General features: G+C 41.5%; 1 protein-coding gene across 1 annotated transcript in view; it reads left to right on the forward strand.

Moving 5' to 3' along the window:
* The first annotated feature begins 6198 nt into the window (after positions 1–6198).
* Positions 6199–18901, forward strand: part of PARP8 (poly(ADP-ribose) polymerase family member 8) — a 195653-nt gene continuing 182950 nt past the window's right edge. The window contains exons 1-3 of the mRNA XM_040262467.1: positions 6199–6485; positions 6573–6674; positions 7627–7681. Of these exons, the coding sequence (XP_040118401.1) occupies positions 6380–6485; positions 6573–6674; positions 7627–7681 (263 nt within the window). The 5' untranslated portion in view covers positions 6199–6379. The remainder of the gene's footprint in view (positions 6486–6572; positions 6675–7626; positions 7682–18901) is intronic.

The raw sequence follows: 18901 nt of genomic DNA on the forward strand, positions 1-18901 counted from the left end.
TTAATAATAGTTAATTTTTACTAAGCTACTCCTATATTTCTCTTTGTGTTTCCCAGCTGGCGCAATGGTAAAAAAATCCACCTGCTAATGCAAGAGACTCGGATTTGATCCCTGGGCCAGGAAGATTCCCTGGAGAAGGGAATGGCAACCTACTCCAGTACTATTGCCTGGAGAATTCCATGGACAGAGGAGCCTGGCAGCCTACAGTCCATAGGTCGCAGAAAGTAGAACATAACTGAGCACAGCATAATAGTTCTCTTTACATGGTCTTATCTCATTTAAACCTCTTCAACTGTTACTGGCTATGGGCCATGTTCTCCCCATCTTTCAGATAAGAATACTAATTGAGATTGCATATATTGCCCAAGTTTCCAATTCTAGTAAGTTAGAGAGCCAGGATTTGATCCTGTTTTACTCTAAAGCCCAGTGGGATGAGTGTTAAAGTTGTTCCACAGTTGATATCACAAAGAGAAAGAACATATAAGGGAAGTTTTTAGTTGAATTAAGAAAATATTGTAATTACACAGAACCCAGTTCACTGCCAACAAACAAACACAAATCCCAAATGTTCATTCATCTAAAACTATTTGGAAATGCCACGTATTCCTCTTAGTTAGGTGTATTACAGACTCAACATTAATTAGAGAAAAACCTAATTAACTTTATGTAATCCACTTTCCCTCAAATTTACTGGAATCTGGAGCCATCTTGGGGGGAGATCTCATTATATAATGTAAAGTTAATATCCCATGGGATACTTTTGAGGAAATGCTTCTCTTTTTCAGAAGAAAGCATGAAGTGTTGAAGGTCATAACAAAGTGAAATCAAGTAATCAATACATCTGTACTGAGCAGCCTCAATACACTCAGCACTGTGCCAGGAGCTATTTATGGGCAACAGAAACAGCGTAACAGGGGCAATCTAAATTTCAAAGAATTTAAAGCAAAGCAATAAAAGACAATAATTAAAGCTTCAAGTCAATCCAATAATTATCCATTAAATTACTGTGTATTAAATTTAAACAGTCTCTTTTGTAAGCTCTGCAGTGGTTACTGAATTGAGTAAAACTAGTTCCTGCCTTCAAGGAACTTACAATCTAGAAATGGGGAGTTAGAGAAGAGGAAATATTAGTGAGTTAGAGAAATCAGAACAGACCTTTTTGAAGAAAAGAGTATGTGGTCTGAAGGAGTTAGCTTAAATTTGTATTATTTTTAATAAATAAAGACCTAAAATTACTAACTAAACAGTGTCTATAAAAGAAAAGGTATTGCTGTCCACAAGACATAAAAACTCCTAGGAAAAACGAATAAAAATCCAGAAAAACCAATAGGAAAATAGAGAAAGACTACAACAGGCAGTCATACTCGATTATACTTATATACTCAAAAGACTATAAATTGCCAATAAGCATTTGAAAAAATGCCCAACCTCACTAATAATCAGGGAAATACAAATAAAAACAAGGTGAATATTTTTCATCCAACCAATTAGAAGAAGATTTAAAGATTGATAGTGCCTATTGTTGGAAATGTTGCAGAGAATTAGGTATTTGCAAAAAGAGTTGGCAGAGTTTAAAACAAGATAGTTTAAGAGCAATTTGCTTGTACCTACCAAATAAAACGCCAGTTCCCTATGATTCAATCAATCCACTTCTAACAATCTATCGCAAAGAGACTGTGGAAAATTTGCATAAAGATGTGCATTTATTGCAAGTTATTTTAATCACAGAACATTTTGAAAAGCCCATCTTGACTGCAGAGGCATGGTTAAAATACATGACAGTGTATCCATTTGATAAAATTCTCTGCAGTAGCTAAAAAAAATGCTCTGGATCTCTTTGCACTAAGTTCTCCAAGAAAGTGGAAGAATCAAGTTGCAAAACAATGTGTATTGTGTGGTTCTTTTAAATTAGAATATACATGTATAAATCTATGAATAGACGTACACTTGTGTGTGGCTAGATGAATGCAAGAATGGGAGGATTATTTTACAACTATTAATGCCAATTACCTTTGGAATTAGTAGAGTTACAAGTTATGATAGATACGAATTTTCAGACTTAATATGTCTTAAATGGTTTGCACTGAGAATATGTTCATGCAGTATTTATGCAGTTTAAAAAATAAACAAAGAAGAGGCATTTAAAGAAAGTAGAATTAAGACGGGGTGTCCCTGGTGGCTCGGCTGTAAAGAATCCGCCTGCCAATGCAGGAGACACAGGTTTGATCCCTGGGCCAGGAAGATACCTCTGGAGAAGAAAATGGCAACCCACTCCAGTATTCTTGCCTAGGAAATCCCATGGACAGAGGAGCTGGTGGAATATAGTCTATGGGATCATGAAAAAGTAGGACATAACTTAGCTACCAAACATCAAAGAATTAAGATAAAGATTGAGTGGAAGCTGAGAAGGATGAGTTTGCATGGGATGGTGATGAATCTAATCTAACTAGGGCTGTGGATGCATCTATAGTAGAAACGGGAATCAAAGTTTAATGAGAGACAATTGGGACTAAGTTAAAGAGACCCTTGGAACTAGAAAGAGCAGTGCAGGTTTCATGCTATAGCTTCAGTATTTGTTAAATTCACTAGGATTGTGAGGAAGGACCATAAAACCTCCACATGACCACTGCGCTGCTCTATTTGACCTTAGGTTAGGGAGTGTGGTAAAGATCAAATTCAGGTGAATTTCATATCATACCGCCTAAAATTCTCCATTTGCAAGGTCAAATTTGGTTTGCCCCTACTTTGATTGTTAGATCAATAAGATAGCATGATTAGTTTCTCTCAAAGCAAAACTACCAGCTGCTTTATAAAGAAGTGTCCAAATCCACTTGTTTTAGAAGAGGCCAGCTGGGGCTAGCTAGCAGGATTTTGAATTGTATGGATTTGTTTCCATTATAGAACAATTGCAAGAAGAAGCTACATAAATCTAAAAATTGGCAAGCGCTTTAAGATTGCCTTCCTTCCAGTAGCTTCCCATTTCTCTCAGATAAAATCTCACTTCCTCACTCTAGCTTAAGGTCCTTGGTGACCTCTTCCCATAGCAACCCCTCAGACTCAACCTCTCCCTTTTTGACTCTGATTCTGCCATAAAGGCAAGTTGTCACAGTGCTGTTTCCATGGTTGACCAAGTCTGCGGGGCGTCCCCATGGGCATTTGCTACTGATAACACCATTTGGGAAAGGGGACTGTTGTCTTTGCCAATCCTGCCCCCAACCTCTTTTCTTAATCCCCATGGAATAGCAGAGCTCATGCTTTTACTTTAGATTTTACTGAGGGCTGGGATTCATTTGGGAAAGGAAGTTCATTGCAGGAAAGAGAAGTATAACTGCCACTAGAAGAGGTTATTTTGAGAATCCATAGGCTCCAGGCCTCCCTTGGAATCCATTATAAGACTTCTTGTTGGCCTAACTCCTGGCCTGCTGCCATTAGTGGGGCCAGTTTACTCAGCAGTGAGACTTCTGAACGTTTATTTTCCTTAAAGTTCAGTTCACCTGCTGAAAGATTTGGAGAGAAGAAAAGGTTCATTGCCCACCAGGTCCCACCTTAGCTAATGAACCCTTTTGTGCCTCAGTCTCCTCTTTTCTAAAATATGAAGAATAACAGTATAGCGTCCCTATAGGGTTATTGTGAATTAAATGTTAACATAAGTAAAACTTTTAGAGCAGAATCAGGGTGGGCTACTAAGTCCTGAATAAGTGTGAGTTATTAATATCTACATCACACCGTTGAACTTGCTGCCACATTTCCATTATGTTACACTTCTGCAGTTGAATACTTTAGCATAGGTGAGGAATTTACATTTTTTTTTCTAGTAAATTCTATCGGTTGGCCCGAGATCATTTTTATAAACCAATGGAACATTTTTGGCTAGACTCTATCATCTAACACATAGATTATGATGTCCAATTACTATAGCATATCACAGAAATTGTCTCTCATTGTGAAAAAATGATTTCTTTTTAAAGCATAGTGATTGAGGGCCTACTGTTTACTATGTTCCTGAAGGCATGTGTGTGTGTGTTTGTGTGCACACATTGTTTAAGGTAGGCATATAACCTCATCTCAAAGGTGAATATAGTTTTTAATAAGACCACAAATAATCTAAATGTTTAGTGTTTAATAATAAGAGTCTGAGATGAGGTGGGGTAAGCGGGACACTGGCTTGTGAGCTGAGTTTGAAAGCACCATGTCATAAAGATCTAGCTTAGCAACATTGATGACTTGGTAGTTTTTATTAGAGAAACTTATCTTGTAGAAATGCATACCAGATAGAAAAGTTTCTAATTTTTTTCCTTATCCCTTAAAATTTAAAAATATTTAAATATACTGCACCTTCAGGGCATGAACAGAGTGAGGTTAGCTTTGTTTAACCAAAACACGACAGCCCGTAAAGCCTGGAAAAAAAAAAAAAAAAGTAGGGCAAATCACAAGAAGGCCTATTTTATGGAGTGAGTAGTAAACCAGGAGGTGATCCAGGGCAAAACATTCTGTGCCTTTAAAACGATTTCAAATTTCTTTGTGGAAAGGGCACTACTTTGGGAACACAAGCTTGGTGGATAGACAACTCTAAAATTAATTCTTGTGAGTTCATAGATTTTAAGTTTTTCGGGAATTTAGAGCACAGGATGGCAGGAGGAAGTGTGCATGATACCCAGTGTTAGGAGAAAGAGAAGAAAGTGCTTTTGGTAGCCAAGGGGCCTGCACAAAGCAACATGCCCAGGAAAGACTTGAACCTGTCCTGCCCTAGTCCAGAAGCACTTCAGGAGGGGTGAGCAGGAGATGAGCCTCTCCTCTTGCAGACTGCAGTGGTCCAGGTAATGCAGATGAATGTTTTCTCTTATAATTCACAACGAACGTGATGTATTCCAGGCTGTACAACAAATCATTTTGTGTTTTCTTTCTGCAGGACAGAGGAGTTGGGGCATAAGATCTCTGGATGCTTTTCTCTCTCTAGAATCTAAAGACTCCATAAGGGATCACCGCCATTCCTAATTCTCCTAAAGAACACATAGTCACTGTCAGCATCAGAACTGAACTGATTAAGGGTCTGAGCCAGTTTGACAACTCTTGGGTACTCATAGTGATAAGGAAGCACACTGAAGCTGGAGTATCCATAAAGAGGCTGAAGGTACCACCCATTCATGCATTCAGACAGCAAGCATTTTCGCCTCCCGGTTATATTCCAGGCACTGCACCAGGCACTGGGGACGCAGAACCAGGCGAGACATGCACTGCTCAGGGAAGCCGTCCCAGTGGAGAAAAGATTAACAAGCCTGTCCTAGGGCACACGGCAGTACAGAGGCAGGGCAGCTACCTCGGCCCAAGTTGTCCTTAGGCCGAACAGAAAGTGAGGCTCAGAGCACTATCTCAGTTCTGCAAGACAACAGGATTGTAGCAGCTTTCTCTTGACTGACTGGCAAAAGGGTGGCATTTTAAAACAAGCCAAACAGATATCCATCCTTGACGGAGACCCTGGCACGTGCCAGTTGATTCTGCCAATTTTTCATGGACGGAAAGACCGAGCAGAGCAGAACGGGTGAGTCTCTGCAAGTGGAAGAAGTCTCTCAAAAGGGGCTGTGTTTCCTAAAGGGCGCTCCAGAAGGGCTGAACTACTTCTATCTGGGAGAAAAAAGACTCTGGCAGTGTAGGCACGGGAGGGTGTTACGTCTGGAGTCATTTCAAGGCTTTTTCCATCTTGCCTGATGTGACAACAAGGAAGGATTTGTTCGTTTTATTTATTTATTTCCCATATTGAACGATTTCGCTTTGCCCCTCTTCCCCCCTTCCAGCCACTCGAGTTTGGGTTTTCCATATGACTCATAATTCCTTCCGAAAGTGGAGTCGAATTCATAAAAGTGGTGGAAGCGCGAGGCGGGGGGGGGGGGCGGCCGGGGCGGGGGGCGGGCTGGGAGCCCCAGGGAGTCTTCAGTAACGACATTCCCACTCAGCCCCCGGCGCGAGCGGCGACCGGCCTGGGGAATCCAGCCTGCGCTCTGCCGGCGGGGATACTAGCGAAGCCCGGGCGGCCGGGACCGGGTGACTGGGCGGCGGGCGCGGGAGGGTCGGCGGCCGGCGGCGCTGCAGCAGCCTCGGCACGGCCGCCGCCGCCCGCGGGCGCGGTGTGCGCGGGTGTGGAAGGCCGGCGTGCGGGCCGCGAGGGGTGTGCGCGCGTGAGGCGGAGCGGGGCTCGCCCCTCGCCGGCGCCCGCCGCGCGGCCGTTGATTCCGGCCGTCTCCAGCACCCTCGGCCCCCCCACGGCCGTTGGTCTTGGCGGGGGGAGGGAGAAAGTGAGAGTCGGTGTCATCACCATCCATTGTCAGGAGAAGAAATTGGAATCCAGCAGCAGCGAGCAGCAGCTGGGCGGTCACATCTGGGAATGCAAAGCCGACCTCCCCCCCCTCCTCCTCCGCCACCACCGCCTCCTCTCTCACCCGGGATCACTTCCGAAACCACTTCGCCTTCAGCCCCTGCCTCGGCCAGAGGTTTCATTTTTAACTGAATATTTACGAAAGCTGGAAGCGTGCGAGGGGGTGGGGTGGGGTGGAAAATAGCGGCTGCTTCTTTTCCAGGGATTTATTTAATGGGGATGTGTTCAAGGCAAGAGCGAATTCAGAAGGATATCGACGTCGTGATCCAGAAGTCCAGAGCCGAGAAGGACTGCCTGTTTGCAGGTGAGTTCTCGCCTTTCCAGAGCCTCAGACCCAGCGCCAGGTTCCTCTGCCCGCCCGTCACCCCCTTGCCCAGTTTTCTGGCCGCGAGGTGTGTGGCTGGGGATGGGGGGGTGGGTTGCACATCCCCATTCTGGGGTTCATTTGGCAACAGCTGCTGCAGCGGGAGCGGGAGCCAAAAGGGGGAGGGGGCAACAGCCTCTCTCCTTCTTCTCTCCCCGCCCGTCTGGGGCGGTCACCAGCTTTGGGGACAGAACCCTGGTGGCCCCGAGCAGGGGTCTAGGCAAGGAGCCGTGCATGGTATTTTTAGTCCCCTGTGGACGCCTGGAGCGTCCGATCCCGCCTCCGGGGTTTCAGCAGCAGCGACCCAGGCGGCTGATAGGATCCGCCGGGTTTGCGCAATGGGCTGAGCGGCGGCAGCCAGGAATGGAGCCCGCTGCGCTGCGCGGCGCTGGCTGGCTGCGCCTGGCGCCGAGGCCCCCCCGGTGGGCAGCGTTGGCCCGATCTCCGGTCGCTTCGGCTCCCTCTAGTACCTCCGACTGGCAGTGTCATGCCCCAGAAAGATAAGAGATGCCCTAGGTCCCTAAGGCGCCCCGAGCCTCTGCCTGGGGGTCGTCTTTCGTCCATTTTGCTCCCCCTGGAGGGGGACAGGATTTTGCTCCCCTAGCCGAGAGCTCGGCGGGGGCCGCTTCCGGCCGCCCGGACCGGGAAATTCCCGCCGTTGCCATGGCACCCGGCACTTGTTGCGGGGGGCGGCCAAGCGCGGCACCCGGCTCAGGGTGCGCAGCATCCCCTCCGGCACCGCTCGGAGAGGGGAACTCGGGGTTCTCCAGCTTTCGCCTCCCGCCCAGCCAGGCCTCCCCTTGGCTCCATCAAATAAATAAGGGGTCCGAGTCAGGACCAGGGTTAAAAATCCACTCCGGGGGGTAGGTTTTAACAAGACTTTTCGTTTCAGATTTCAGATACTCAGACTCCACCTTTACTTTCACCTACGTTGGCGGCCCCAAAAGGTATTTATGTGTATAGAGTTGCTTCATTTCCTGTTCACAAGCTGATGTTTCCTTTGTTCTTAGCGTGTTCCGTGTTCGGGTGTTTTTTTCTTCTTCTTTTGTTGTTGTCGTTTAGCCACGTCCCAAGCCTAGGTCTCTCGATTTTAAAAAGCAGAGGGGAAATAAATAGGTTTGATTCAAGTGTTTCTAAGATCATGCCACGGGCCAACAACAGAGCTCTCACACTCTTCGTGCTAAAGATGTTCTACTAGCTCTTGAGCCTTTAGGGATTGACATAGGCGAATGCAAAACCAGAATATTGGGCATAAAAGACATAAGATGTCACAGAATAGTTTGGTCACATGTGATTCTTCTGGTGAGCTGGGGCTGCACATTTCTATGTTTTTTGTAGGTTGACATAAACATGTAGTCTGCCAATTCTCCATCTTTTTTTTTTTTCTTTCTTTAAGGAGTCCTATTTTGGTTTTCATAGTTAGAAAGAATTTGGAAGTTATATGTAGCTGGAATGTGTAAACTTTTTTCTTGAGGAGGAAGAATGAGAGATGCATATGGTAATACTAAGTTGTTAGAGGTGTGAAATAAGCCCAAATGCAATTTTGTGTTTACCACTTAGAGATGAAATTAAACCGTTAAAATATGCCTTGCTGTCTTCACTTGTTAAGGTAGAATTTTCACCCTGTTAGACCTTTGGGGACACAGTGGTTTAAAAGCAGTGGCCACATCTGAGAACTGTCAGAGATTTAGCTTTGCTGTTAGAACCGGACATTCAATACCTTTTGATCATATTCCAAAATATCATTTAGCTAATGGAAACATTTAGGAACATATAAATCGCAAAAGAAGCTTTCTTCTGTAAATGTATTTTTAAAAACTTAGAACTAATGTGAATCTTAAAAATGTTTAGGATTTGTGTTGCAGTGTACATTTCAAAAAAGCTTGCCTTGAAATAGTTATCACATTTCCCATAGACACAGTGTACTTAAGTGTCAGGATTGGTATATTGATTTGATTTACTAGTTGAAAATATAGCATATGTAGGATGGACTTTATTAAAATTATAGTATTTCTAAATTTTCTATAGTACTGTTGTTTTTGAATAAAAATAATACATTAGAAGAGATTCAGGTAAATTAACACTTTTCTTACACTTACTATCCGAAGGATGCTGGTGTATGACTAATAATCTCTTGAATTGTTTTAATAGTTAAAATTACGCTATGTGGCCCACTGTAAACATTCCCCATGCTTCTGGGTTGATACCTGCTTGAGTTGTCTGTTTCACAATTGTGGTTCTCATGAGAGGTGTGGACTGGGAAAGCCCTGGGTAGGCTTTTCAAATAATTAGCTTTATTATTAACAGTAAGATACTTGTTTTGGCCTCAGTGTACTTATCTGTACAAGAAGGGGATGAACCTTACAGTTAATCACTAAGATCTGTTTGCACTAAGATTCTTTATCAGGAAATTACTGAACTAGTGTTAACACAGCAAGAGGTGGAGAAGTTCTAACTGCCTCCAGGAGCAAGGCCTGGAGATTGGGATGGATAATTGCAATAACATCAGTTTTCAGTGTAGGAACAAACACCATGGCTGCTCTTAAAGTAAGAGATGTTTCCTTCTCTATGTTATCCTCCTAAAGGACAGTTTTTTCCTTGCTTCCTGATTTAAATAACAGTTCACTTGCATTTGTAATGTGGAACAGCTTGCTTTTTAAAGATTGTTGTGAATTGTTGATGTGATTGCTTCATCCTTCCAAAAGCTTGCTCTATAAACCAATGTATAAAAGATTGTTTTAGTACTATAATAGTAATACCTTTAATATTACTCCTTTATGGGTTTGTAGCTAATAGCAGAAAATAAATTTTCTGAAAGAAAAAAAATTTTCATGAACTACATTGTCTATATTAGAATTTTATACTTGTTATGTATTTCTCATTGCTGTGTGTCAGTCGGGCATTTAAAAATGAAATAATCCTTTGATTTAAAATGCTTATCAACTTACTATATTCAGTTGATAGTGTCATTTTGGACTGTCGTTGTTCAGTCCCTAAGTTGTGTCCAATTCTTTACGATCCCATGGACTGCCAGGCTTCCCTGTCCTTCACTATCAAATTCATGTCCGTTGAGTTGGTGATGCCATCCAGCCATCTCTCATTCTCTGTCACCCCTGTCTCTTCTGCCTTCAGTATTTCCCAGCATCAAGGGTTTTTCCAATGAGTTGGCTCTTCACATTAGGTGGCCAGAGTATTAGAGCTCCAACTTCAGCATGAGTCCTTCCAGTGAGTATTCAGGGTTGATTCCCTTTGGATTGACTGGGTTGGATCTCCTTGCTGTCCAAGAGACTCTCAAGAGTCTTCTCCGGCACCACGATGTGAAAGCATCAGTTCCTCGGTGCTCAGTCATTTCGTGTAAACTAGACTTATTTTCCTTATTAAAGGAAGGTGGAGATCTTCTGGAGAGATAGTCCGTGTTTATCTTGAATTATATTGTGCTATCATTTCATCTAAACCACTGAAAACATTTATGTTCAAGAAATGATTTCAAGAATAATTTTTAATTCAGGTTGTATATAAAACTTAATCTGCTGTTTCCTCTCTGACACTCTCCAAGAATAGTTACACTTTGTTTTGAGGCAGAAGTTGATTTTATATGTTACTCTTCAAAAAAGAAATAATACTGAAAATTTTTTTCACATAATTTTTTTTTTTGTGTGTGTGTGTGTTTCTGTGGATAAGAGGACATGCCAAGAGGCCAGTATGTCAGGGCTGGGCCATCGGCCTAGTTGGTTGGCCTTTCATTTAGAGCTTGTGCGAGGGGCAGAGTGCCTTTTACGTTTGCCCTTCTGTCTGCGTGGACTTCAGGTGAGGTTTGAAGGGGAGCAGATAGCCAGCTAGAAGACTGGGTTCACTTGGTTTTCCCTCCTGGGAAGGTTCATGGACTTATTGTTATTCCCAGCTTTGTATTTGGAAACTTGAGGCTCAGGGAGTTTAGAGAACCGGCTCAGACTTGCTCAGTTAATGACGGAGCTTCCGTGTAAAGCCTGTTCTGTCACACTTTGGAGACCTGTCCTTTTTTCTGTACACTAGTGTTCCCAGCTTCTTTGAGCAATCTCTTGAGGCTCTTGAACATCAAAAAAAGTGATGCAGACATTTACCTGAGAGTTGTAGTTTTCGCATCATTTGATTGAGAAATAATGAGAAAAGAAGTGTTAAATGTTAAGAATTGATTATTAATACAATCTATATACGCTTGAAAACTTGGGGTATATATATATCGGGCAAGGTTAATTCATTGTAGCACTGATCCTGACAATGCTTCTGATTCCTGGCCTCCTGGGAAGAACTCCACAGTCATCAGTAGTCCTGGGCCTGCTGTAGGCTCCTCCCGAATGCTGCCTCGCAATTTCATGGGTGTGCTAAAAACTATAAACCAGGAGCCTCAATTGTATACAGTTTGTAAGCTGATGCAAATTCATTCCTTCCCTATACTTTGTCATGCTGTTTGTTTACTTTCTTCTTGCTCCCTTATCGGTTGAGAGTAAACTTAAGACCACAGAGATTTGGGGCTCTTGTCCTTCACCTCGCTTGCAGTCAGTTGTACAGTCAGTGGTAGAAGAAACAGAAGGGGCCAAGTGAGTGGTGATGGCTACTGAGAGGCTGGGGAAGCAGGCTGAGTACTTGGGGTCAGAGGTTAAAGATAGAGAGTAGAGGGGAGCCCTGAAGGAGCCTGGTCACGGACTCCGGTAGGATTCCCTGACTGAGCTTTCAGCAAGGAAGGTACTGTGAAGATATACCTGAGGTTTTAAATGTTGATTGTTTAAAAAAAAAAATGGAAAAAGAGATAAGTAAAAAATAAAATAAAATTAAAAACCACATGATTTCTCCATCTTCTATTAACATTAGCATTTATTCTCAGAATTTTTCTGTGTCTGTCTGCATATAAAATGTACACATCCAAAGACTGTTACTATCCTCTCAAGACCTCACTGTTTTTCACCCAAGAATATAACATTAATGCCTATCTTTTAGAAAGGATATGAGAGTAAAGAAATACTTATTGAATTAGGAATTTTCCAGTATAGGAGTGTGCATGATAAGAAATCTAATATGTATATTACAAATTATTAATAAATTAGAAATTTAATGTTTGGTGCAATGTTCAGAGTTGCATATGAGTTTACACCCTTTATTGTGTGTCCACAGCTTTACTTTTCTGAATTAAGTAATTTTATTTTTGGCTGTGCTGGGTGTACATTACTTTGCCTAGACTTTCTCTAGTTGCAGTGAGCGTGGGGCCACGCATCCTTGAGGTGCACAGGTTTCTTACTGCGTGGCTTCTCTTGTCGTGAACAGGCTCTAGGTGCACAGACTTCAGTAGTTGCAGCATGCGGCCTCAGTAGTTGTGACTCCTGGGCTCTAGAGTGCACTGGGCTTTGTTGCTCTGCAGCATGTGGGATCCTCCTGGGCCAGGGATCACACGGGTGTCCCCTTCATTGGCAGGTGGATTCTTATCCACTGCCCCATCAGAGAAGTAAGTCCCAGATTGACACATCTTCTGGGTGGTGGAAAACAATTTCCTAACCCAAATGACCAGATGTAGGGATGGATACTCAGATAGTTCAGAAAGCCCCTAATCTGGTGATGTCACTCAGAAATGGAATTTCTTATGAATCCAGAAGTTTCTTACTCAAGTTATAAGCCCTATTCTCTGACCTGTTCAAATGTTTCCAGAAGACAGATAGTGCAGGTTTTTTAGGATAATAGAGAGTTATGGGGGCTGTGGTACACTGGAGAGTTTGTTTTTTTTTTCAGAGTATTTAATTCAGTTACAAAAATCAACACCACTCTGGTGGTCGACACATCTTCTGGGGGTCCTAATCTGCTGGGGCTCCCATTGCAGTCATTTACTCCTGGGATGCTATGGAAAGAGGCAATCCAGTTGACTGCTAAAGTACATTTATTTTCTTTTCAGTTCCCTAGAAAGGAGGTGTGTACGTGTTGGGGAACTGGGAGGGTGGAGAAGTAATTCCAACATCTCAAAAAAGATTCATCAATTTTCAGTATGCAAGAAGTACATGTTCATTCTAAAATTTTGAAATATGTAATTATTTTGAAACCTTCAAGAGTTCCTGAAGGTGTCAGAATGAAAAGAATGATCATTTAAAAAAAAAAATAAAAAATTAGAATGCTTCTCTTACCAATGGGGACCTGTTTTCCATAATTTTTGGTTATATCAATTATTACCCCAAATGATATTTTTTTTAAAAGTGTGTTTGCTGGTGCCCTGGGAGCCTGCCTTGGAGGTTTGGTGTGACTGGTGGAAGGGAGTGTGAAGGAAGCTGAATGAGTGAGAGCCAGGCTTTCACATCCCTTTGTAAGTTACAGCTGCTCTATCTAGATCTTTCTGTTCCGGTATAACATTTTCTTTGAAAAATGTTTCATTGGTAAATGAGTTTTAAAACCATTGACCTAAAGTAACCACCAGCTTAACTCAAGTTTATTGTAGCTTATATATTAAAAAAAATTAAACTTCATTTATTTCATGGATTAAAATAATAGTGCTAATGATATTTATTGGGCATGGTCTCTGTAAGCTTTTTTGCCTACCTTACATCCTGTGTTTGCCATAAAGAAGACCAATAGGTATTTTGTCAGCTGTTGTACATTTTATAGCTAAAGAAACTATTGGGTAGTTTAAATAGTTTATGGTTAGTAAGAAGCTGAATAGGGATATACTACCTACTCCATTACTCTTGCCTGGAAACTCCCATGGATGGAGGAGCCTGGTGGGCTGCAGTCCATGGGGTCTGGAAGAGTCAGACACGACTGAGCGACTTCACTTTCACTTTTCACTTTCATGCATTGGAGAAGGAAATGGCAACCCACTCTAGCGTTCTTGCCTGGAGACTCCCAGGGACGGAGGAGCCTTGTAGGCTGCCGTCTGCAGGGTCGCACAGAGTCGGACACGACTGAAGTGACTTAGCAGCAGCAGCAGCAGTGTAAATCAATGTTTTTGTGAGGTTTTAAGGGGCATGGGTTGAACTAGCGTGACTAGAATAGTTGGGAATGTTTGAGCCTGGGCAGGGATTGCTTTTGCTGGTGGAATGTCTGCCAGGGGCAGTACTGAAAATCTATTGCTTGAGAGGGCAAGTGCCCGAGGCCAGTGCTAAGCAGCAATGGTAGGAAACTTATCTACATAGACTGTGGAATTCTTGTGCAAATATTGGGCCCATCCATTTAAATTCCCCATCATCTCTTTCTGCAGCATTGGGGAAAAAGGGGAAAAAAAAGGCATAAAAGTGAAATTTCATCAGTCTGAAAAATATTTTGTAATTCTCTGAACACATTTGCTTTTGGATGGGTTGTGCTGTAGTAGATAAGTATTGCTCTAAGACAGCTGTCACAGACTTAGTATGGAATTTTAATCAAGTTATTGATATGTAACCTTTCTGTTTTTCATTCTCTAAATTTCTGCAATCCTGTCTCCCATGTGCCCCCAGGAAAGACTAATCAAAATATGTTTTTATTAATAAGACTTGTCATTCTTGTCTTATTGTGATTATACTTCAGGTTTTCTGTTCAGTTATCTCTCTTCATTGCTGGGCAGTTCAACCCAACACATGGAAACATTTCCTCCTTTGAAGAAGCTTCTCTTCCCAGCCTTTCCCTGGTCAGCTTCACATCATTTGAGCCTGGTGTGGGGAACCTCAGTCTCAGGTTTCATGTATCACACCTTCTTCTTCACCTTCTAAGCTCCACCAGCTCTTACTTTGAAACCATTGTTGGCACCTTCATCGCTCCTCATGTCTTCACTTGGTCTGGGTCCTGATAACCTTGACTTAGGTCAGTCACTTTTAACCAAGTGACTTAAAATACTCTATTAACAGCTACTCACCCATCCAGTTCATTTATACCTGAACCCTTTAAGTATTTATTTAATCAAAGCACTTACCTGCTCAGAAGCTTTCAAATGCAACCAAGATTTTTTCCAGATTAAATTTAATTCTCATTCTTGACTTTCAAGAGCCACCTTTCCCATCCATTCATATATATTTCTCAGCCTTCCAAATGCTAACTCACTGCTGTTTGTTTATTGACCTCATCTCTCTAATTAGCAACAGTTTGTATGAACTCAGTGCATTAAGCATATACGGCTTTTCAAGGTTTATTGATAGATAACATCTGTGTTGCATAATATTCCTGGTTTGGCTATCAAGATCATGGTTTTTATTATCACAAAGACTGATTGATTTCATCTTTCCGTTGACCACAAGTGGCATCTCTGTGAAAATATATAATGTGTTCACACAGAAAGAGGATAGAGGGAGACGCTGAGTGGAACAAGTTGAGATTGAGAAGACAAAAATGAAACCTGAGGAGGGTGGGTGGGATGAGAAAATAAACAGATCAGTCTGTATCCGTTACTGAATAACAACAACAGCTGGTCTCAATTGTAGTTTATTTGCATTTTGGTGACATCCGGTTTGTGGCTGATACCTTCTTGGTATTAAATGGAGGATGCAAATGATTCAGTGTTAAATTTAAAAGGAAGACATTCACATAAGCCTTTGAGCAGTCGTATCATTTTCCTTATACTGAAATTAGCAACCAAGATAGCTTCTTTCTGAACATTTTGAAATGTAGGTTGGAAAGACCTTCCCAATGGCCTGAACGTGTTCTTAGGATTTGTTAACCAACTCTGAAGTGCTGTAGTTATTTGCATTTTCATCACTGTTTTGTTTAAAACACAAGTACAGGTTGTTATTAGCCAAGATTTAGTTGTAAAATATTTACTGTGTTTGAAGTAGAGAATTGAGCCAGAGACTAATATAACTAGTTTACATTTGCTAGACTTTCATATCTATGCAGAAAAAAAGATCAGGCAAAATTGGAAAACAACAGACCAAAATACTATTAAGGATAGAGCTGTATAAAAGAAACAATGATAAGTTGAATAAAATAAGTCACACACACAAAATCAGTGCTTTTTTTAGGAACTAGAACTCGTTTTAGCAGAGTGCCCAGAGTATAGTATTTCCTAATATTTCTTAAATGATAATATTTTTCCTGTGTGATAGCATTTTCCCAAACTGTTTAATTAGCTGTTAGATATGTAGCCAAATATGTCTGGGAAATGCTTAGTTAAACAATATTTAAAAATTTTAATGGTTGTCTTCTTAGAGGCTTTTATATATTAATGTGCATTATGCATACCCAAGAGGTGAATTAACTATTCAGGGTTTTTCAGACTTATTTGATTACAGATCTGGTACATCTCAAGAGAGCTGTTTTGTGGAAAACACTTTGGCAAACTCTGAGTCCTATTCATTCAAAAGTTTTTGAGTAAACAACAGTATAATATAAATGTAAATTGCCGATTCACACTGAGCCCCGAATAATTTATTTGCAGTCATTTTTACAGAAGTTGCTTTGTGACAGGGAAAGTCTTAGTTAAAGGCACTTGGCATTTCATGCCACCAGCATTTCTGCATGAGGACTTCTTTTTCTGGGCTGCTCACTCTCTCCTCAGTTGTATTGAAGTCATTTATGATGAGAGCTCTCATCCGTTCTTCTTTATGAAAGCACTGAAGTTAGCGGGGCCCTCTCTGGCACATGATTAGAAGTCAGCCTTTTAAGGATGTGTTAGAGATAGATAATGATTCTGTGTAGCAGAAGGACTCGTTATGTCCTCTTAAATTCTGCCACTCTGACTGCGCTAGAGCTCCTTAGTGAACCAACTTTGATGGAATATATATTTTGGGAGAAGGTGGTGGTGAGAGAAGACTAGAATTTATCTAAATGTTTCATTTCTTTGACAAATTATATTTAATAAATCAATGAAGATATCTATTTTGTAAAATCATTTTCCTCCCAGTGACCACATGAGAAAATTACTTGAAGGAGTTTTCAAACATTTCTCAGAATTTTTTCAACACTAGTCTGGAAATAAACTGTCTCTTCTTTAAAGAGCAACAGTCGTTAAACTTTAGGCAGCCCCACATTACTTTGGGCCTCCCAGGTGGCGTTTGTGGTAAAGAATCCACCTGCCAATTTAGGAGATGCCTGAGACAAGGATTCAGTCCTTGGGTCAGGACAATCTCCTGGAGGAGGGCATGGCAACCCACTCCAGTATTCTTGCTTGTAGAATCCCATGGATATAAGAGCCTGGCAAGCTACAGTCCATAGAGTTGCAAAGAGTTGGACACAATTGAAATGACTTAGCACGCACACACGTTCCTTGTGGTAACATCTGTGTGGAGAATGAATTGTCTGCTTTAAAGTGCACTCCTGGGGACAGAGGGTCAGGTCTGTATTCATAGTGATTCATGTTAACATTTGATTTTTTTTTCTGTACTAACTACTGTTGTGATTCAGCGGAACCTCACACATACTGAGAATCTAGTTAGTTCTAGGTTTCTCATTTGGAAGTTAGTGTGTAAAATGTTAACACTGAATTTGTAATTGTGATAATACATTTATTCACCTACATGTATTCGTATCAGTGATTTTCTTCAGAACAAAGTCATCCATATTAGCATGTGGGAGACCTAAGCAGAAGGCTAAAATCTGCTTCCTGGTTAAAAGCTGGTGCAGTCATCCTTTCTCATTAAAATGCACCACAGCTAGATATGCAGTAGGAAAAAACCCAGGTCCTCCAGCTGAAAAGCAGTCATCGCCTTATTATTACTACAGAATTTGATATGATGTCTGTAGTGATTGGTGGTGGTGGTTTAGTTGCTTTGTCCTGTCTGACTCTTGCTACCCCATGGACGATAGCCTGCCAGGCTCCTCTGTCCGTGGGATTTCCTAGGCAGGAATACTGGAGTGGGTTGCCATTTCATTTTTAGCTAAAGAAGAAAGATGTTCGAATAGTTCAGTGAGAGCCGCATTCTTTCTTGATTCTTCTTGGATCAGCCGATCCTTCTGGGAAAACCAGAAGGTGAATTCAGTGAGTTTTGATTAAGTGATTTCGATCAGAGTTGCATATTCTTCGCTGAATTTATCCCCCCACTGATGAAACTTTGGCCAAGAAAGCTTTTAAACTTAATTTTTTGAAATCATACTAGTTTGATTTCATCTGAGCTTTCTGTGTTGACTTCCTATGTCATTAATTTAAAATTTCCAGTATCCTCAATTCTTGATGTCCAGTATATACAAAATTCTTTCTAGCTATAAGTAATTGATAGGGAAAAATGTACTTAGGGCAATAGTTTCATAAAAGAGTTTTTTAAAAGAAATGTTGACATTTTTCAATCTTTGGATTATTCTGGGAAATGTTACATTTCAAATGCACTTTGAAATCAGAATTCAGGTGCTTAATACTTCACAGCTATTAGAGCAGCCAAAATTCAGATCACTGAAAGCACCAAATGCTGCTGGAGATGTGGAGCAATAGGAATTTCTGGTGGGAAAGCCAAGTGTAGGTCCAACTACTTTGGAAAACTGTTTAGATAGATCGTTTCTTGTAAAACTAAACCTACTCTGACCTGTGATTCAGCAGTCACACTCCCTGGTAGTTACCCAAAAGATTTGAAAAATGAATGTCCACATGAAAATCTGCATATGATGTTTGCAGCAGTTTTACTCAAAACGGTCACATCCTGGATATAACCAACATGTCCTTCAGATGGTGGATGGATAAGTAAACCATGGTGTATCCAGATGTGGATTGTTTTTCAGTGCTAAAAAGAAATGAGCTATCAGGCCATAAAAAGACATGAAGTGAAGTTGCTCAGTCATGTCTGACTCTTTGTGACCCCATAGACTGTAGCCTACCAGGCTTCTCCGTCTAAGGGATTTTCCAGGCAAGAATACTGGAGTGGGTTGCTATTTCCTTCTCCAGGAGATCTTCCGGACCCGGAAACCGAACCCAGGTCTCCTGCATTATAGGCAAATGCTTTACCGTCTGAATCACCAGGGAGGTCCAAAAAAAAAGAAGATGTGGAGGAAACTTAAGTGCATTCTACTAAGTAAAAAAAGCCAATCTGAAGGGCTGCATACTATGTGGTTCCAACTATATGACATTCTGGAAGAGACAAAACTATGGAGATAGTAAAAGGATCAGTGGTTGCTGGGAGTTAAAGGAGAAGGAATGGCTAAATAGGTAGAGAAGTTTTAGGATATTGAAACTGTTCCATGTGATACTATATGGGTGGATATATGTCATTGTGCATTTTTGTAAATCCATAAAATGTACAACATGAAGAGTGAACCCTAAAAAT

Source organism: Oryx dammah, unplaced genomic scaffold, assembly GCF_014754425.2.
Source record: "Oryx dammah isolate SB20612 unplaced genomic scaffold, SCBI_Odam_1.1 HiC_scaffold_20, whole genome shotgun sequence".
Lineage (NCBI taxonomy): Eukaryota > Metazoa > Chordata > Mammalia > Artiodactyla > Bovidae > Oryx > Oryx dammah.